Source organism: Cibotium barometz, chromosome 39 (assembly GCF_041138505.1).
Source record: "Cibotium barometz isolate CiBa-2024 chromosome 39, ASM4113850v1, whole genome shotgun sequence".
In the NCBI taxonomy this organism is placed as follows: domain Eukaryota; kingdom Viridiplantae; phylum Streptophyta; class Polypodiopsida; order Cyatheales; family Cibotiaceae; genus Cibotium; species Cibotium barometz.
The window spans coordinates 14,894,091-14,915,974 of NC_141084.1; the positions used below are offsets into that span (position 1 = coordinate 14,894,091).

At 41.8% G+C, this 21,884-nt stretch overlaps 1 protein-coding gene across 4 annotated transcripts; it reads left to right on the plus strand.

The window, feature by feature from the left end:
- The first annotated feature begins 213 nt into the window (after window positions 1-213).
- On the plus strand, window positions 214-6,487 carry LOC147615766 (uncharacterized). Of its 4 annotated transcripts, none has more exons than XM_086778361.1 (9): window positions 431-638; window positions 1,171-1,372; window positions 1,490-1,717; window positions 1,832-2,091; window positions 2,161-2,301; window positions 2,419-2,484; window positions 5,152-5,217; window positions 5,587-5,655; window positions 5,757-6,487. In XM_086778361.1, the coding sequence occupies exons 1-9, from the start codon at window positions 633-635 to the stop codon at window positions 6,249-6,251; spliced, it is 1,533 nt and encodes a 510-aa protein (XP_086634487.1). In that variant the 5' UTR covers window positions 431-632; the 3' UTR covers window positions 6,252-6,487. The 4 variants fall into 4 exon arrangements, with proteins under 4 accessions (XP_086634485.1, XP_086634487.1, XP_086634488.1 ...); XM_086778362.1 differs by having other exon boundaries at window positions 458-597; XM_086778359.1 differs by having other exon boundaries at window positions 214-638; window positions 1,171-1,717.
- The last annotated feature ends 15,397 nt before the right edge of the window (window positions 6,488-21,884 follow it).

Genomic DNA, 21,884 nt, shown 5'->3' on the forward strand with positions numbered 1-21,884 from the left:
GGCCCGTGCTCTAGAAAAAAAAAATGGTTGGGTGAGGAGACTCAAAGAGAAAAAGGGGAGACGGTGATGCAAGCCTTGAGGAGGTGACACTGCAAAGGGGGGCTTGTTTGTTCTTGTGCTTTGTTAGTGAGGGAAAGGAAAGAGAGGCACATCCAATTTCAACCAACTTTATAAAGGCCACACTTGGATGATAGAAGTTGTGCCAGCATGATGCATGGCTAAGGCTATATAAATGATATTATATAAACCTAGCTATGGGTGTAGGATATATAGCCTACAAGCTATATGATTGCTACTAGCAATAGTTTCATTTCACTTCAATGACCCACAAGGCTTGCAGGCCTCCTTTGCCTCAACAGGCCTTAGCCCACCTGCCAATTGGGCCCCCTTTTGCTTTTCCAACCTTTCTTTTCCCTACCTTCCCCTCCCTATACATGACACACAGCTCTCAGCTTTTCATCCCCTTCAAAACATTCTGCTGAGCTCCATCTTGTCTTTGCCTTGCTCTGTCCTCATTAGCCTTTGTTTTGCATTATCCCACATATGGGTTTGTTTCATCTTTGACAGTTTTGGCCCGCTCTGCTTGATTTTGGATTGGTGGGTGCTGCTGAGACTCTTTGACAATACGCCTCATGCAAGTACTACCATCATCTAAGAAATCGCTTATGTTTTTTTTAAAATAATTTTGTTCAAGTTTGCCATGGCATCTCCCATCGATTCTTGGAACTATCCATCAACTGTATGATGTTTCTCGTGCTAATGGCGTGCTTAATTTGATGTTTAACCTCATATTAGTAGTGAGCTTAACTTGATCAAAGGTCCGAGAAACTCAGCAAAACAATATGTGGGCTTTAGTTGATTTTCCGCATAGTGATCTTAGGTGGCTGTTGCAAGCGCCCACCCTAGACAAGCCATGGGCAGTGCAAGAAGAGGAAAAGTAGCTCAATAAAAGCATCCCTCATAAGGCAATGGCCAGCGCAAGAACACCCCCCATAACTCCATTGCTTTGCATTATCTGCTTGGTTTTTCCAATAAAGAAATGGGCGTATCAGATCATCTTTTAATTTTACTGTATTTCACCATAAAAAAAAAAACTATTGTAATAGGTGCAATTAAGCTAATTAGCCTCAAGAATTTCCAACCCTGATTGATTTTATTGTATATACGCAGATTGCACCTATGCTGAGTATTAAACCTCTACAAGGCACTTTCTCTCTCAACACATCTCAAGTAGTTGGTCTACATAAAGAACTGGACCAACATCAGCACCAGGCTCAACCACAATCAGAGCAGCAAGTGCCTGGCCATTCTAAAATGGATGATTTGATGGAGATGTTTGCAGTGTCATCATGGCCTGAAGTGAATGGCATGGGTAAGTTCCCATGGGACCACTATGGTGGGACCATGGCAAACACCATGAGCATGGAATATTGCAATGCTTTATCATGCCCTCAGAAGATGTTTGCCGTGTCTTTGATGGGCACCACAGGGAAGCATGATCTCGAAATGCCTGATACGATGGGACATCCACACTATCCTACCCAGGACATGTTGGCCGTGGCTCATATGAATCAGCAGCAAGGGCTTCACGATGCATTGGTTGGCTTCATGCATGGCTCTAGCATGGGTCAGTCACATGTCGATGGTGGTCGTGTTCAACTACTCCCTCATGGAATGCAAGAAGCAGCCCATAATGTATTGAGAAGGATACCAGAAGGTATGTCTAATGCATGGCTCAAGGCTACAAAGCTGAGCATACACACCCCTTTACTTGGTAACACATTAGCTTCTCAGCACACATAAGCTTCTCAATCGCTAGTTGTTGCTGCAGGTTCATGCAGAGGTCCAGGGTTGACTAGGTCTCCATCAATAGGCAGCAGTGGCAGTGAGATTTCTGGGTGCCAACAGCTCTCTTCTGATACTCTGCCACCACCTTCTATTGTGCCGCCACCTGCATGGCGCCAACCTTACATGGGAGGAGTGCCTTCATCTCCACTTGGTTTGGGGCAGGCCAAGGTGGAAGTTCTTATGATGCAGGAGGGGGCACCAAATGAGGCTCATCTCCATGGCAGAATGGCACGAGACAATGAAGTAAGTTAAGATATTAATTTGGGGTTGATGCTTTGTTGTTTGGATACTTGTTTAACATTCTTTTAGCAGGTTCAGGTGTCACCACCTTATGCAAGCCATACTGGACTTGGTCAGCCTCAGGGTGCTGCTGCAGTGGTTGCTGGAACAGCTAGACCCCGTGTAAGGGCCCGTCGGGGCCAAGCCACAGACCCACACAGCATTGCAGAACGGGTAGGTTTTTGAGATTAGTTTTTGCAGTTTCACATGAGCTTTGTGCAGTTTTACAATTATGCTAGTAGATCTTTTAAATTCTCTGATGCTTATGATGTATGCCATTGAATGGTATAGCTGCGTCGGGAAAGAATTGCAGAAAGAATGAAAGCATTACAAGAGCTCGTTCCAAATGCAAACAAGGTATGCAAATTTACTTCTGACCTAGAACTTCTAAGAGCGATATTTTGAGAGGGCCTATACCTCTCTGAAATCCTGGGTGCAGTTGTTATTCAGGATTATAGACACAAGCAGGTCATGCATGCCATTTATGAACTGGTGGTACATCCACTTAAAAGTATCCAAACTTTTAGAGTGGTCACATATATATACCTGTATATGAGCAGGGCATGATGGTACATCCACTTACATATTCAAACTTCTAGACTGTTGTCAATGGCTCCCCCTTGGAATGTATTATAAGCTGTCCATAGTCAGGTTACTTTGTGTTTTGACTGTGACTTGAGAATATTCATCATGTTTAGTGACTCTTTTATGTGGATCACATCATCCCCCTACATAGTCTATGATTGTGTTGTTATTTCCTGTAACCCTCAATCCTTTCTTGTCTAGCATGTCCCATTATCGAAGCCTCTAGTTAATCTATGCATATGACGAGGGTAAGCTTTTGAGCAAATTCTTTTAGATGGCAAGATAAAGACACTGAAAACTTGAAGCTCACTTACACACATAGGTACTAGACCTCAATGACTGTGGCAGCTGGCCAGCCTGCTATCGGCCAGTTCACAACCAGAATAAACTGGCATTAGCGCTGCCAACCTAGCTCGTCCCTCAGGTGCCTAGCTGGGGTTGCATTTGACTGCTCAAACCCTGTGCAATCTGGTTGTCTTTATTGCTCCATCTTGGCTGTACACTTGGTGCATTGCTCCTAGTCTGAGTGCTGACACACTCATAGGCTAAATTCCTCCAGGTTTTGGAAATTCTTTGACAGGCATGCACCTAGTCTAGATCCCTGTGCATACATATCCTAATCACAATCACACTCGTTGCTGTTAATGTATCAGTAGGGCTCACAATGTCTAGTACGAACCGATAATGGGATTGTACCAAATCATGTATTGGATGCCTAAAATAATATCTGCTGTTTGAAAGGAACCCCCATGAAGGTGCATCTATGACTGAGCATACATCTTGAGTTCTACATTCTATACCTTTGAATTTGTGTAAAAAACCAACTGTAAACTACCATAGGTGTTACTGGCATTTGCATTACTATGGAGGTATCAAATCTTCTTAACCCCATGCATGTGGACGAAGCAATGCAGAGTCTCAACACTCCATCCTGAATTCAGGGACCTCCCTTGAGCTGAACTAAAATATACGGATTAACAATGGTACTAATCATCCTAGGCCTTCTAGTGCCACTTCTTTGGCATGTGCCTTGTGTTCTGCAATTTGATATGCTGTTCTTCATTTGGATGCTGCTCCATTTATATCATCGATAGAATCTATTGTATCCTTGTATCCTTGTGTCTTTGGTCTTGCTTTCCAGATACCAATGTCACATACTCTTGCATAAGCGATTGATCTTTTAATGCACGAAGCACACATAGACAAGAAGAAACTGAAAAAAATGGTCGCACAACCAGCCCTTCATCCCAACGTCCAAGTCTGCTCTCCATACTTTGCTCTGTTGTTCTCAGCTTGCACATTCTCATAGGTCGTTGCCACTGGTCACTAATTTCTCATATGACAGGCATCCACCTACTCTACCTTATTCGTCCCCGACTTGTAGATTACACATCGACCTTCCTTTGTAGTTTAGGGCTGACAATGGTTGTGCATGGAGTCGGTAGTCATCTTCAGTAGTTGTCTGAGGCCTGATGCATGCAACTTTACAATCCATGCTGAGGGTTGTCTTCATCAGTATTCAGACCACTTGGATGAGAATAGCCAGCTTATAAGATGGACTTTTCTTGATTTGGGAGTGTGCCCCTTTGCCCAGTTTTTTTGGGAATGGCTCTGGAAGGTTACCATGACCACCCAGGCACACCTTTGTTAAACTACGTTGTGTGGGTTGGGGAGATAATGCAGGGCTCCAATATCCTCTCTTGTGGCTTATTGGCCTTGTGAGGGTTGCCTGGGCATATCCTCGTCAGATGGCTATGCCATTTTGCTCACAAAATCGTGCAGTTGGGTACCTTGCAGCTAGTTGAAGGTGCGGCACTGCAGTGGATACTCAATGGCATCGCCTCAGGGATGTATACCATAACGTGAGGATGGACTGGGACTATATGGCCTCTTCTATCTCAGGGATGTATACCATAACGTGAGGCTATCATGCTGGACCCATAGGGGCAGCTGATTGAGAAGATGCCATGATAGAGTAGGTTAGTCCTATGTCCCAAGGTGACTAACATATATTTTCTTTGTGTCTCATTTACCAGTAACATTCCTTGTCAATGGGTTTCAAAGCATTAATCTTTGGTTATGCTGCCAAAGTGCTAATGGTAGCGGCTGCAAGCTGTGAAAAACTAGCAGCGAGCTTGCCCCAAAGGTCAACGAAGTGGTACACGTGTAAAGATCCAGGGGGCCTGCTAGTGGTCTAGTGAATGCTACTTGAAGCAGATTTCCTTTCTGCTATTCTATTGTCAATCCTTTTTTACTGGGTGATGGTACAAGCCATTTGTTCTTTAAGCTGCATCATGTACATCATCTCCTGTTGCATGCTTTAAAACCATGTTGCAATATGATTTGAAAATTTTGATTCCTGTACTTGATGTGTTATCCCTGCACTACTTTTATTAGCATACATCACCTTATACAATTCTTGAACTTTTTATTGTGCAGACAGACAAGGCATCCATGCTTGATGAGATCATAGAGTATGTGAGGTTTCTACAACTGCAAGTGAAGGCAAGAAACTAATCTTTGTGCAACCTCTCTCTCTCCTCTCTCTTCCAGGTGCACGTGTACACACAGGCACAGGTACACAGATACGCACACGCACACACTTGCACACATGTACAACTACGATCCACGTATCACATCTACAAATAATGCAGTGCACAATGGTAAACACCATTTTAGCAGTATTGCAGTGGCTTCTACTTGTGGCATCATATGACCCTTCTCTCTCAGGAAGACATTCAATGCAGCTGGAATTGACGTTAATCACCTCTTGTAAATATTCCCCACAATTCAGTTCAATGGCCTCAAAAGTCAGGAGTTCATATTGTAAGTTAATGGCTCCTCACCATGCAAATTGCATTCTCTTCTTTTCAGGTCCTCAGTATGAGTAGGTTAAGTGGTACCGGTGCTGTCCTGCCTCTTACTGCAGATGTTCCAGCAGAGGTATTTCTTTTCTTGTTAAGTTAGTGATGGCACCACACCACTAGTTCCTTAGAAAAGAAGCTTGTTTTGGCATTGACATGGCATTGCATATAATGTCCCAGGGCCTTTTTAACTTTGCTACAACAACTTTGCTTCGGGGTAGTGGAGCCGCATGCCCTTCTCAAGACAGCATGGCAGTGACCGAACGACAAGTTGCAAGGCTTATGGAGGAGAGTATGGGCTCGGCTATGCAGTTTCTTCAAACCAAAGGCTTGTGCCTTATGCCCATCTCCCTGGCAACAGCAATCTCATGCAACAATGCAAGGCCAACAACAGGTTCTCAAATTGGGTTACTAGGGCGGACAGAGGCATTGTCCACTACAATTAGGGTGTCTGTGAATGCTGCAACCGCCCCTGTTGCAACTACTGGAATTGCAATGCCTGTCAATTGTGCTGTTGATGTCGTTGCAGACGAAGCAATGTCTGCCATAAATGGGGTCCAGAACTCTAGAGAAGCTGTTATTCAGCCGATTGGGGCAGGACAGTCTTCATCTGCTTTGAAAAGTGGAGTCAAGGCCAATGAGGAAACTACAAAAACAAGGTCATTAGCTTCCTAAATTTTGAATACCAGTGGAGTCAAAGAGTTTCTGTTTTTTGTTCTGTTTTGTTTTTTCACCTGTTTCGCAGAGAGATACAAAAGGGGTGTTGCTTGAAACTTTTGGGTGTTTCTTTGTTTTGGAAGATAAACTAGGAAACTTGGTGCATTGAGAGGCCTTGCACTCATGCCAATCCTGTAGCATGGGGTGTGCCCAAATTTATTATGGAGCCAACATATGAAGGGTTTTTTGAGCAACTTTGGATATGGCTTCGTTAAGATAAGGGCAAGAATTGAAGACTAGCTAGGAAGAGTGATAGATTATGTTGTTTAAGGGGGTTGAATGGTTTTGTGAAATTGATGGCTTGGGTAAGCTTAGCTACATCATGGTGTGGGTATGGGAAAATCAGTTTAAGTGCTTGGCTTCCACATGGGGGTGTGGTTAGGGTGGGCTTAGACAAATATCTAGCTTCTTCTAACATGATCTGATGGGGGCGTGGTTAGGGCGGGCTTAGACAAATATCTCGTTTCTTCTAACACGATCTCATGGGGTAGTAATTTGTATGAGAGGAGGGCATGGCTTGGAGGCCATCCTGTTGAATTGTATGGTCGCCCTTTGCAAACCCCAACTTCATCCAAAGTAGAGGGCTTTTGCATGATCAAAGCAAGAGACCTAAGGCCATCATATGGCTCAGAAGTGTTGAAATTTTGGGTCTGCATTGATACCACATGAGTGAGAGTTGTTCTCCTGAATTTGATGGTTTAAGGAAGGCAAGGGTTCTTCTAAATGTGTGGTTGTTTGAAGAGCATTTCTGAGTTAAACCTGGCTTGCCACCTATACCACCCGAGTGACACAACATGTGGCTAATACATCATGGAGTTTGCACATTGCTTGCATAAAATTTCTGTTGCCTTCTTTCATCATCTTACATTTACCTTTTGAGATGATGTACTCTTCCTCTCTTATTGGAGAATTTACAATGCAGTTATCTTGATACTTTGGAATATCATTTGTTCATTAGCTTATTGTTGTGTTAGTCCTTAAACATGGATTTTGTGCTCTTTTATGATCACCTTACCTCTACCAATTTTCCTAAGTTGGTATCAAAAACTAGGTCAAGGGTTAGCTAAATGATGTTCACTAAAAAATGTTTCTTGAACACTGCCCGCTTGGATGCACAATTTGTGCCATCAATGCTCTCTTTCCACACAGGCGATGTTCTACTAGAAAAGGCACTAGCACTAGAACGACAGCATTAAAAATAGTAGTAATTGGATAAAACTATGAAGAGAATGCTTGTTCAAATTTGCCTTTTTCTTTTCAACCCTCTGTGAGAAGGATTCATGTCACCCTTGGTGAGAAGGATTCATGTCAGGTTCACTAAAAAATGTTTCCCAAGCAATGCCCGCTTGGATGCACAATGTGCTTGCTTTTGTGCCATCGATGCTCACTTTTCATACGGGCAATGTTCTACTGGAAGAGGCACTAGCATGATAGGACCCATGTTCTAGTGCAGAGGACAGAAAAACCTTGTGTAAAAATATTCAGAGCTTGAGGTGGGGAGAATAGCCGGGTAGATAAGATGGCAACCGTAAGTGGGTTTTATTCCAAGCCACCCCTCCCCTTCACTCCACAAAAGAGGTGAAAGAAAAAAGTGTGTAAGAAGAGAGAGAGAGAGAGACAGAGAGAGAGAGAGAGTTTTCCTCCTCGAGTAAAGAAGAAGAAGAAATATATACACCGAGTGGCCATCATCCACAAACTTCTTACAGTGCAATGGACTCTGCATCTTCAAAGCACGAACAAATCTCTCCTTGTGAAGTCAATACACCTACTGTAGCTCTTAGGTGCAATTGCTCAGATACTAGGTAAAGCTCATGACTATCAACAACAAAGCAACAACCCCTGGGTGTCTGTCATCACCTTAATCAACACGCATAGCTCATCAGCCCTCTAAGAACAGCTCAGCCCTGCAAGCTCAAGCAATAATGAATTAGATCTTCCATTTGTAGAATAAGAAAACGATAAAGCAAACCCCATCAAATCTTGCCTAAAACCACATTGATACTCATGTGTTACCATTGCCATTGATGTACCATTGGCACTTTAGAGATTTATCGCCAAATTTAGAGCTCTAAGTTTTTGTTTACCATTCCATACCTTAACATGGTTGCATTCGCCCGACCTATCGTAAGGTATTTTGCTATCTTACTCGCATGAACAGACCCTTATCTTTTCTAAGACAATGTTAGAACATATAACGCAGTCTTATCATGCACTTAATATCAAATAGAGAAAGTCTACGGACCTAGTGTACATAGTTGCTTACGACTAGTAATAGAGGCTGGATTATTTTTACGTTAACTGGCTTAGTGTGAAAACTAGTTGTTTGTATATAAGTCATTTTTTATAATAAAAAATGGATAATTACTCCCTTGCACTAGTTTACTTGTAAGCTCTCTTTCTTCCCTCTTCTTGCTTGCTTGTATGCTTTTGAATCTTGCTTGCCTGATGGATGCATGCTAGATAGGTTCAATTGTAGGTTTTCTTCTTATAATAGCTTCTTCTTATCTCTTCTTGCCTTCATCTAGCCATTGAGAGGTCTCCCTTCACTCCTTTGGCAAGAAGCATTCTGGTGTGACAATGGAGTGAGGGCGCGACGGATGAGCTAGCGCATCCATAATAGGAAGTTATATTTGCAGCTCGAAAGTAAGACCCAATGATACAAGTTCTGGTAAGCTCTTGATTTGAATGTATTTGGCATCACTGCTAGGGAATAGTCTAGGGCTTAGCTCCGTTTTTATGTCCATTCCAAGGTACTGGGATCACACCCACCAACATTGCTCAGTGTTGATTAGGAGGGCGCTCTCTGAAAAACAGACAGTTTTGGAGCATTAGATGTGTTGGTTTGTTGTGTCTGATTTTGATTTGAAGTTTGCTTTGCATTAGGGAAATCTATGTTCATCTACTAATAGGGCAAACCTTATTTTTTTGGTGATTTACATGAAATTGGAGCCTAAGAGGCTTAGATTTCGTTGCTTTAATCTAAGAATTAACTTAGCGATTGTGATTAGGAGTAGAATTCACTCCAAAAACATGAGCATTGAGCTCCATTAGGTTGAATTAGAGTAAAATTATCAATTTTGGTTCATGCATTTCATATTTTTCCATTATTTGTTCATGCATTACGGAATTGGTAGATTGTTGTCCCACTATTCAAGTGGATATCTTGCTTGTGAGCTTTCATGTAGGTAGATTTTTCTATGCATGTACCCAAGAGATGCCCCATGCACAAAGAGAGGCCCCATGCCCCATGCATGTAACCAAAAGAAGCCCCATGCATGCAATCCAAAATACCACAATTCATAATGTATGAGATTTGACTATGTATGCCTAACATGTAACAGACTATTGTGAAGGTATAAGTGTGGTGCTCCATGTGACTAGGGCAATCAGATGGCATGTTAGCGTGTATACTTATGTTATATGGATGTGGCATCGTACGAGATCGATCCTTGTTGGTGGTGGATAATCGAGTAGACTATAGTGCATTAAATCATACCTCCTTCAAACCATCGAGCCTTTGGTCCTAACAAAACAACCATCACTTAACAAAGAACTCCCCTATTAAGAAGGCAAGACTCCTTTAAATCTGCCTCAAGTGAAAATTTTGGGATGAAATGAGCCAATTAAACTTAGACATTCCACATTACAGGCTTTGCCTGTAAAATTTGTCCCAAGGGGATGGGGACTAGAGTTAACAAAATACTTTGCAATAACTCCACATCCCTGGGTTGTTTATCTTTTTCCAGAGTATGGGCTTCCTTGGGAAACCTCATAGATCTTGCTATAAAAGGTCCAAGGTTCTATTGCCTATTCGTTTTCTTGCTTTCACTTCCTAGATATTATGGAAGAGTTCCCAAAGATCCCACTAAGGAATCTCAGTCAAATCCATTGTTCAAAGATCTAGGAAGTGAAGTAGCATCGATCATAGATGGAACTTTAGACCTTGGCAGAGATCTAGGAGTCATGTATCGCTAAGGATATTTTGGGTTTGAATCTTCCAATAGTTCAAAGGTATCAAAAGGGAGAGATTCAAGTTTCAGAGGAGTGGATGCCACCTTCATCCCATCACAACGATTCTCCATCAATTCATCTCCATTCCTGAATTCCTTCTTGCCAATATATCCAATCTTTGAGTCCTTTACAATGAATGCTTCATTGTTGGACTCGGGAATGAGAGGGGGAATGTTGGAATATAGGGCCCAATGTGAATGCTTAATGAGGATGGGTGCATGCGAATCTACCAACTGTCATGCAGCCACCCCTCCCCTCTATTAATAGATGTAACCTCCATCATAAGAATGATTGTGAGTCTATTTGCCCCCTCACATCTCTCTATGAGTCTCTCTCAATGTTTTGTGAAATGTAATGAGGCCTCTTGGCCTTTCCTCACAGTCTACAATCCCAAGCTATTGCATTTGGTTATCTTTTGTCAAAGCCATTTCAAAGCCACACCATTGGTTTCCTACTTTGCCATGATTCCCATAATTATTTCCAAAAGTGTAGAACCTTTTAGGGTACCTTTTATGCAGTGATCAGTGGGGATGAGTGGGACATTAGTAATGTAATAAGAGGAAAATCAGACTAGCATTAGAAAGCCTTAAGTCAAAGCTTGGGGATGTTAATTAGTATTAAAATAGCCCATATGATGTCGTTGTTCATCCTCCATGTAATACAATACAACATTACAATCTTTCTTTTGTTCATCATAACTTTTACCATTGAATTCTAGTAAACGACATGTTAGGCTACTAAACTATTTTTGTCAAAGGCTTTTGAAATGGTACTTATTATCTCTATGAACCTTGCTCAAGCTTCCTCTTACCCTTTACATGTAGTTCTGTGTATCGTGTGGTTTTCCACTCTATGATAGTCTTGTAAAAAAGAAGTCTCTTAACGCACTGAAGGGACCTTAGGAGATTGCACTCATTAGAATGGAGTACACACGTCCCACTCATCATAGGGAGTAGTACCTAGACATGGAAATACTGCGATGAATCAGCCATGAAAGCTTAGGCATCAACTCCTAGAAGGTACAATAACTGTCTACTAAGTGACGTATATAGCCACTTACCCTAAAGTATGTCCGCACTAGCCCATGCCCACAACATATGTGCCTCAACCACAATGTGTACATGTACTAGTGGAAAATAGCTTTATTACAAAGTGCCTCCTTCGACAATGATTTAGTTCTCAAAATTGAAGGGTGGTTGTGTGACAAAAGACACATACAAAGGCTATATACAAAAGCAAATATCATGACTAAATGTCAATGTGTGAAATCAAGGAGTTGTATGACCCCTAGGGTCGAATGGAAAGGATAACAGACTCCCAAGTCAATGATGAAGCTAATCAGTGCTTGGATCAAAGGAAATTTGAACCATCCAAACTCCAAAAGAATGACCCTCCAACCACCTAGCTCAAATAGTAAATATGGAAGACCAATGTCGATAATGAGGGTAGCCGTGTATCCGCCAAGATCAAATGGATATGCATGGTACACATCTCGAGCCTCCAAAGCTAATGTGTAGAAGTAGCTCTTGGGTTGAAAGGAATACCAACAACTAGCCCATCCTCACAATCGTAATGTAAATCTGGCACTGAAGATATCCACATGATGAGCTCAAAAATGTCAAACTGTCTTGGCACAGAAGAACCATCGTGTAGGCCAAGACTAGGATGTGCCAAGGATGTGCCATAGGTGCATCTGAATGTTGCGCCACATAATCAGAAACCATACACTGAAAATGGCAGATGATGCACCCAAAGGTAAATGTCGTGGCCCCGAAAAACATAAGGTCATCTCGAGAATCACAAAAACCAAACTTACATAGCTCGTAATCAACATCATGCAAAGTCAGATGTAAATCAATGTCATCACTTGGTGTAGAATAAATTGAAACATCTTAGGCACGATCCACTATATCCATGTGTATGTGCATGACCTAAACTATGCATCACATCCTCATGTGCAAATCCCTCTATATGTGCATGTTTCTCCAAAGTAAGAATATGACCAATGGAATCATCATAGTCATCATCATCATTGGACTAACAACGTGTCCACACATGAAAAATAAATGGAATCATCATCCATAAAATACCTAACCCTAGAATCTCCAAGGTCACTGAAGTAATCCGCATAGGTAGGGTCTATCTCCATCAATAATGGATCTAAGAAAATATCTAAGTCAAATGTGAAACTCTCTAAATCCATATGTATAAATATGTGTCTCCTATTAGATGTCACCTCACTAAAATCATCACTACTCTCATCCTCAATGCATGACTGCTCAAATATATACACTATACCCACATAAACACTATGAAGTAAACTATGAGAGCTATGAGGCACTAGTATCATAAACGTCTCCACATGCAAAAGTCCTACAAGAATAGCCTGATAGATCTAGCACAAGAAACTCAGGCCTACGCTCATGTGTATCCTGTGACTCCACATGCGAAGTATCACTAATCTCATATGTGCTAATGGATGCATCAATAATCAAATGTTGGCCCCTAGGAGATCATCTAATGCCAAGCTATGATCCCTAGGACGGTAGGTAGGCCTAGGTGTATGAACACTCGTAATGCTCAATGCCATCCCTGCCCTTGAGATGATCTAGCTCACACACATCACTATCACATATATCAACATCATGCACATAAGTGTCCATGTCATCATGTGCACATATATCACTATCATCATGTGCATGTGTAGTATCATCATGTGCACGTGTGTGCGATACATCAATATCATCATATGTGTGTGTGTGTGTGTGGACGCAATACATCATTATGCGTATGAGTATCAGATATATCATCATCATCTAGATCTGTGTGTCAATATAAACTACTCCATCCAAAACATTATCATGGCAGCATGAGCAATCCTCCTAACATCTAAATCTGAGATGGTAACATAGTGATGTCGATGGTGTTGATGGTGTGCAACATGTCGGTCCAATGAAGGATAGTAGTAGTAAATCATGGCTGTGCATGAATACCACCCAACAAATCTTAAAGCATGTGAACAAGGTCTATAAAACCTCCAAAGTGTGCCCTCAATGTGCTAGGTGTGTGAACAAGGACTCACACTGCATGTGAACAGAAGCTAGGAATGTGCAAATGCATGTGAACAAGCCCCAAGACTACTCAACTACACTCACACATGAATGACTCACAATCACACCCAAGCGTGTGAACAACCCTGAGATGTATGTAGGCGTGTGAACCACTCAAAGCAATCTGTGCTACACATGAACGTCCACTAGCAAAATACACTTGGCTTCAAATGCATATTCACACACAAATTGTCCCTTGGAACACAAATGGCCAAGTGAAGGTGTGTGAAGCAAGTAAAGAAAATATGGCCAAAGGAGGTGTGGATGGACAAGAGTATGGATGGGTAGGACTTTGAAATGGAGTAAACACTAACTTATAGCTTTTGGAAATTCACTCTCCTTTTGAAAAAACTCTTCTTCTCTCCATGTTGGTGGTATCAATTCCCTTCACCCCCTGAGAGTTCTTTGAGCTCAATAATGAAGAATGCAACACTTCATTTAAGAGCTATGTGTTTTCTTCCTATGTGAGAGTGTTTCTTTGTTAATGCATGCTGCTACAATGTCAAATTATGGCTTCTTCTTCTTCTTCTTTTTTTAAAATGACGAAGTGGTTGTCGACCTTAGGTAGTGTGCTGCTGACCATCACGATTCCAACCACATGCATGGCTTTACTGTTGCAAATGCATTGACTCTACCTTTGAAGTTGTGTTTAAGCAACGATGATGGCCAAAGTTTGTATTTTTTGTTTGATGTTTGTCGCCCAGAAGGCCTCAAGAAGATCTCTAAGTATCTCGACTTGCTCAAGATGCACAAAGACCTATTCTTGTTGTGGCCTTTGGAGCTATGCAAAAGCTTTGGCAATGACTCACCTCCCCTTACATTAACCACAATCAGCTGGTTGAAACGCTAACACTATAGTGAGATTGCACTTTTTTTTTAAAAAATGTGCAAAAACCAAGGTGTTGCTTGGTTGCTCTCTTGCTTTATAGCATATCTGCACATATAGCCTTGATCACCATCTCTTGATGTTGATAGATGACACAACCCTCTATGCTATTGTTGATGCTATACTTACGATACTGCCGCTTCATAGTGATACACATGCACATGTCACTACCTTGATCATAGTGATACACATGCACATGTCGCTATTGCCACATATGTACATGATGATGACAAGTACAATGAATAATGCTCGTGCCAGCACTAGCATATAAGATCTTTGGTGAGCTTTATTGTCAAAGTAGTTATGCAATGTGTTGCAGAAGAAAGCTATTTGGTGTTTCTAAATCTTTGCCATATCGAACTACTTGAGAAGTTTCTTTTTGGCCATCATTAAATGATGCGTTGACCATCAATCCGGGTGGAAACACTTCTAATCTCCAAGATCAAAGGGGAGTGTCTAGAGAGAATGATGATGACATTCTCTATGTTCCCATATCCCAATGTCTCATACAACGTAACACTCTCTATACATCAACTAGTGGAGAATGCCAATGAATGTATGGTTCCTGACAACGACGCTCTACATAGTTGCTTTTAGAATCTAAAGCTTGTGACAACCTTTGCCGTTTGGTGTCCTTAAGCTCTCCTTAGAGCTAACACCATAGAGCCTCCTAACCTGCATACAAGGCTTCACGAGTGGGAAGATATCTTGCAAAAATTATTTTATACAGTGATACTAACACTTATCTCTGGTCCAAAATCCAAGTTGTGAAGAGATAGTTTACATGCAGATGTAATTGCTGACAAAGCATCACACATTGTTGCTTTAAAGGAGAAAATGCTAGAGTAGAAGTGAGAGAAGTGACAAGATCAAGAACCATAGATGGGAGCATCAACAGGTGAATGAGCAAGATTTTAGACAGCATTGTACAGTTGATAGTTTAATTGCAGATTTATACAAAGCTTACTCTCCAGAGCCAATTTTCAAGAATCTTGGTGCATAATTTTCTAAGTTTGCAAAGATTATTATGCAAAAACAGATCTTGGTGACATTTGGGACAACTTATTGATCAAGAAAGTGTGCAGAGATTGAAGCTCGTGTAAATCAATCCCACAGCAAGGGATTAGAGTGTAAGAATTGATGTAAGTGCTCAATATTTCAACTTATCTTGCAGGTCTTGTTGATTTCTTGTAAAAGTTTGTAAAGAAAGATTGCATAGAAGGCAAGACAGATGGACAACAACCTTTTTTGTAAAGATTTAACAAGTTTGAGGCTTAATCAAAGTGATAAGGGTAAATCTTGCAAGCCTTGCCGATCAAGGGAAATTTGGATAGTTCTACAGAGGCAGAGTATAGGGGTGCTGCAGTGGCAGCATGTGAGGTAGCTTGGTTGTGCAAGAAGCTACTTGGTGATTTATGCAAGCTACTTGGTGATTTGCAGGTTGACAGGCAGGTTGTCATCTATTGTGAAACCTTAGCAGTATATAGTTGGTGAGGAATCAAAATTTTCATACATGGACCAAACACATAGAGGTCCACTATCACTTCATCAGAGAGAGGATCTTAGTAGGAGACATTGATCTCATGTATGTTAGCATGGAGGAGCAAGTAGCTGACATTTTCACAAAAGCACTGGGAGCAGAGAAGCTTTGCCGATTCTAGACTATGCTTGGAGTCCTAGATATGGAGTTGAGCTTGAGGGGGAGTGTTGAGATGTCAAGCTCAACACGAGCTGACACTTATGATATGCCTGGGTGACCGTTTTTTCCACTTACATCACTTGTTGCCATATATATATAGGCAGTGATGTGTGTGAACACACTTAGGACCGCCGGGGCACTTTTGCCCTCTTTAGGAGGTTTTTTCCCCCGGCTTGTATATACGCCCATCCTTCTAGGGCTAACTTATCTTTTGTACATTGACACAATCTAATACTTTGTGTTGTGTGCATTCTTGCTTCTTCTTCTCCAAGCTTTGTGTGCTTTCCTGCAACCCTAATTCCAACAATTGGTATCAGAGCAGGCATCGGCTCCCAGGGCTACGCCACCAGCACCCTCCGACTCACGTTCTCCGATTGAGGTGAGCTTTCACAAGTGCTTGCAGGTCCCTATACTCTGCAAATAAGCCCATAGTTCTCAGAATTTGTATCTGAGGTCGTTTCGGGCTCTGTTTTTGCATTTCAAGTTCTGCACAGGTGTTTTCGTCATTTTGTGTAGAAATTTCGACAGTGCAGTTTTCTGCAAAACAAGCATACGTACTCTATTGTGGACCGTGCTACATAGCACGAGTTGTTTTCTATTCAGTCTTTGCTTCATTACAGGTAGCTTTTGCATCAGTTTCAGTCAGTGGCCATGGCTGATAACAGCAATGATGTATTTCGCATGTTATCTGCTGATGACAAATTGGATGGAGATAGCAACTACCCACTTTGGGCATACATGATGCAGCATGTTTTGGTTGCAAAAGGAGTGTGGAACATTGTGCAGGGTATGGATGTACGTCCAGGTTCTGTGGATGTAGGATCTGTTGAGGATGTTGCAGGTTCTAGCAGCTCTACTGTTGCTGCTGTTTTACCCACTGCTGAACAAGCTCGTTGGGATGGTAAAGATGCGCAGGCTCATGCCTTGATTGCACTTTCTGTCAAACGTAACATCACCCCACATATTCGTTCAGCTAAAACAGCAAAACAGGCTTGGGATATTCTAGCTGGTTTGTATATAGGTCGTAACGAGGCAAAAATCTCTTACCTGCGTAAAGAGCTAGAATTGAAGATTATGCAGGAAGATGATGACATGAATGTTTTTCTTGCTGAGATTAAAGATCTCAAAGAACAGTTGATTTCTGCAGGTGAGATTATTCCTGATCATTCTCTTGTGTAGACTGTTCTTGATGCTTTACCTGAGACATATCAGACTTTTGCTTCCACGTGGAGACTTCTTACTGAGGACAGACCTGATGCTGTCAAGTATGATACTTTAGTCAACAAGCTCTTGCAAGAAGCGCAGTCTAGGCAAAATAGGGCCAGGTAGCATGCAGTTGATCAAGCATTTATTGCTGCCCAGCAGTAGAGAAGAAGTGGTAAGGCAGCCCCTTCCACTGTTTCTTCTCCTATTAGTAAGTCTGCAACTTCTTCTCCTTCCACAGGTAGCAACAATAAGTCTGAGAAGGCTCTTGATAAAGGCAAGAAAAAGACCACGTGCAACTATTGTAAGGCAAATGATCATGTCATTAAGAATTGCCCTAAGCTAAAGGCTAAAGAGGCAAAGAAGAAAGAGTCAAATGCAGCCACAATAGCGGATGCTTCTACAAATGCAGATTCTGCAAATGTTGTGCAGGATACAGAATGGGTATTTAGCGTGTATTGCCAGTATGACCCATCTATACATGATGCATGTTTGGCAGTTTCTGTTGACTCTAATGTATGGTATTTTGACAGTGGTGCTACAAAGCACATTACCTCACATCGTGATATGTTCACTTGTCTTGAGGCTGTCTCTAATGGGAATACTGTCACATGTGCCAATAATGCTTCTTACCCAGTGAAGGGCATTGGAAGAATTATGCTTACTGCTGCAAATGGCAGCGCTTTCATACTTTCAGATGCTTTGTATGTGCCAGGGATAAAGAAGAATCTATTGTCTATCTCTGCGCTTGCTAGACTTGGATTTGTAGTCAAATTTATGGATGACAGATGTACTGTTCATGATTTGACTTCTGGTGATACGATTATTGCATCTGGCACCTTGTTTCGTGGGCTATATAGGCTCAATTCTTATGACAAGTGTGTGGAAGATTCAGCAAATGCAGTTTCTGATGAAAAGGCAGTTTCAGATGCAAAACTATGGCATGCTCTTTTTGGTCATCTGAATTTGCTAGTTTGCTGCGTTTGCAGAAGTTTGATATGGTTGCTTCATTGCCCCCTCTTGAGGCACCATTGAAACATGTTTGTGAAGGCTGTATTTTGGGCAAAATGCAGCGTTTTGCGTTTCCAAAGAATGGTTCTGTGCGGGCCACTCGCAAATTGCAACTTGTATATAGTGATGTATGTGGGCCTATGCAAACTCCGTCATTTGGTAAACACTTGTACTTCGTGACTTTCATTGATGATTACTCAAGGCATGCATGGGTATATCCACTGAAGGCAAAGTCCGAAGTGTTTTTGTGCTTCAAACAGTTTTTTCTTATGGTTGAAAATGTATCCAATTGTACTGTGGGCACCCTCCGTTCTGATCGAGGGGGGGAGTACTTGTCTAAAGAGTTTGATGCATTTCTGGCTAGTCGTGGGATAAAACACCAATGTACAGTGCCGTATACCCCTCAGCAAAATGGTGTTACTGAGAGGAAAAACAGGTCACTTATGGAGATGGCACGATGTATGGTCAAGAGCCAAGCTTTGCCACATGCATTTTGGCTTGAGGCTGTCATGTGTGCTGCATATGTACTCAATAGGTGTCCCACTAAGGCCTTGCAGTCTATTACTCCATACGAAGCTTGGCATGGCAGGAAGCCTTCTATTGGTCACTTGCGTGTCTTTGGTTGCTTAGCCTATGCTTTAGTGCCTGTGCAACAACGCAGAAAATTGGATGATAAGGCTATCAAATGCATTTTTGTTGGTTACAGTGCTGAGAGCAAGGGTTACAGATTGTATCATCCGCAGTCAAAGCGTATCTTGATTAGTCGAGATGTTGTTTTTGTGGAAGATGCTGTGCAACCTTTGTTATCATGTACCAAAGAGACAGGTGTGAGCTCACAGGATGTATTTGATACATTGTTGCCTCTGTTTTTATAGGTGGGAATTCAAATGTAAGTCCTAATGAGGCAAATATTCAGCCTATGCAGATTTCAAATGACATCATAGATCAGCCTATTTCTGATGTAGATTTACAGGATGTAATTTCTGAGGATAGGGCTGAAAATGAGCTAAATGGCTGGTGCAAACCTTGCGTGATAGTAAAATTGATGCACCTATATCTAGTTGTACTTGTTCAGGTTTTCAACATGCCTCTTATGCATCAGATTGTTATGCTTTGGCTGTGTCTAGTATGTGTGAAGAGGAAGAACCTCTTTCATTTGATGAGGCACAAAAATCAAAAAATTGGTTGGCTGCAATGCAAAGTGAATATGATGCTATAATGAAGAATGGTACATGGTCTTTGTGTGATTTGCCTATTGGTAAAAAGGCCATTGGATGTAAGTGGGTTTTTAAGTTGAAACGAAAGCCAGATGGCAGTGTTAATCGCTATAAGGCTAGACTTGTTGCAAAGGGTTATGCTCAAGAAAAGGGCATTGATTTTGATGAGACCTTTGCTCCTACTTGTCGTATGACTACCATTCGTAGCATTTGTGCATTGGCAGCTCATAATGGTTGGAATGTACATCAGTTGGACATAAAGACTGTGTTCTTGAATGGAGATTTGCATGAGGAGGTGTATGTATCGCAGCCTCGTGGTTTTGTTCAAAGAGGGCAGGAAAACAAAGTGTGCAGGTTGAAAAAAGCTTTATATGGTTTAAAGCAAGCTCCACGAGCTTGGTATGAAAATATACATTCATATTTGACTGCACATGGTTTTCAGAATAGTCCAACAGAAAGCACTTTATATGTTAAATGTGTGGATGATGTACATCTAATCATTGCTCTCTATGTCGATGACATGCTGCTCACAGGACCAAATGAAAGTCATATTGCTGATTTTAAGGCTGATTTGAATGCCTCTTTTGAGATGTCAGATCTGGGGCATTTGCATCATTATTTGGGGATACAATTTAAGCAGTGTGATGGAGGTATTGCTTTGTGTCAGACAAAGTATATTGAGACATTGTTGCGGAGATTTGGCCTTGAAGACTGCAAGCCTATTGCTACTACAATGGAGACAGGTTTGAAGTTGAGTCTTCATGATGCTGGAGATCACTTTGATGTCACACTCTATCAGACAGCTGTTGGTTGCCTCATTTATGTATGCATTACGAGGCCGGACATTCAGTTTGCAGTCTCACAGGTGAGCAGGTTTATGCATAGCCCAGGGTCTCAGCATTGGAAGGTAGTTAAACGCATCTTTCACTACTTGAGTGGCACCATACATCTTGGGTTGTTTTATCCCAAGGGGAGATCGTTGCCGCCAGATTTACATGCTTTTTCGGACTCAAATTGGGCTGGTTGCTATGACACAAGAGTGTCCACAATGGTTTTTGTTTCATGCTCGGTAGCTCATGCATATCTTGGTTGAGCAAGAAGCAACCTACTGTGGCCACTTCTAGTTGTGAAGCTGAGTACATGGCAGCTTTCATAGCTACGATTGAGTGTGTGTGGCTCAGACGGCTTATGGGCTGACTTGGGTGTTGGACAGGAGTCTGTCACCTCTATCTTCACTGACAGTCAGAGCGCATTGGCAGTTGCGAGAAACCCAGTTTTTCATGCTCGCACAAAGCACATTGAGGTGCATTATCACTATGTCAGGGAGAGACTCTCAGCAGGAGAGATCAGCTTGGCCTATGTGCCAACACAGGACAACCTCGCCGATCTTTTCACAAAGGCGCTTCCTCGTGAGAAGTTCGAAGCTTTCCGCAAAGCTTTGGGCTTGCTCCCCTTTGTGGACTAATCTACTTCGGGCATGGCACTCCCCTATACATGAGTGCCAACTCTCGTTCACACCAACACTCCCAGGGGAGATTTGTTGCCATATATATATAGGCAGTGATGTGTGTGAACACACTTAGGACCGCTGGGACACTTTTTCCCTCTTTAGGATGTTTTTTCCCCCCAGCTTGTATATACGCCCATCCTTCTAGGGCTAACTTATCTTTTGTACATTCGCACAATCTAATACTTTGTGTTGTGTGCATTCTTGCTTCTTCTTCTCCAAGCTTTGTGTGCTTTCCTGCAACCCTAATTCCAAGATCACTAGCGTGTTTGGTAGGATGTTGATATGATAGATCTTCACCAGTGATCCTACAGCTAGAATACACCAGCTATACTAGCTCGCCCCACTAAGTTATGGCATACTTATCTTTCCAGCTCACTCACTTAGCGTGTTCACGTTATGGACCGCATGTACATAGTACTTTAGTACTTATGTTGTATTTCCACTATCTTTTGGTAGAACCCTTTTGTTGAGAAGAAGAAGAAGAACAATTTTTAGCCTCTCATCTTGTGTGTTCTCTTCTAGGGTTTGTGTGAGTGTGTGTGTGCTTGCAAGAGCTCAAGCTCTCTTCCTCCCTGCATCTTTTCAATATAATGGGTATACATCATTATGCTTATATAGTCAAAGAAAGCAATACAAGACATAGAGTCGATATGTTTTGAGGAGGCACTTAGACATAAGCATTGGGAAGATTCCATGGACGAGAAGAAATGACTACATTATTAGATGCAAATGTGACATAGGAGTTGGTACCTTTGCCTAAGGAGAAGAAGGAAATTGGATGCAAGTGTTTGTATAAAGCAAAATTGAATTTAGATGGGTACAAGATAAGATTGGTAGCTAAGAAATATGCATAGATCTATGGGAGAAGAAGAAAATTGGATGCAAGTGTGTTTATAAAGCAAAATAGAATTTAGATGGGTCTATGTGTAGATACATGGAAAGAT

Excerpts from the sequence above, each read along its gene's own strand:
- LOC147615766 (XM_086778359.1), top strand. Across the intron at positions 2,092-2,160 it reads GAATGGCACGAGACAATGAA|GTTCAGGTGTCACCACCTTA; the intron begins GTAAGTTAAGAT and ends TTCTTTTAGCAG. Across the intron at positions 5,218-5,586 it reads TTCTACAACTGCAAGTGAAG|GTCCTCAGTATGAGTAGGTT; the intron begins GCAAGAAACTAA and ends TCTTCTTTTCAG.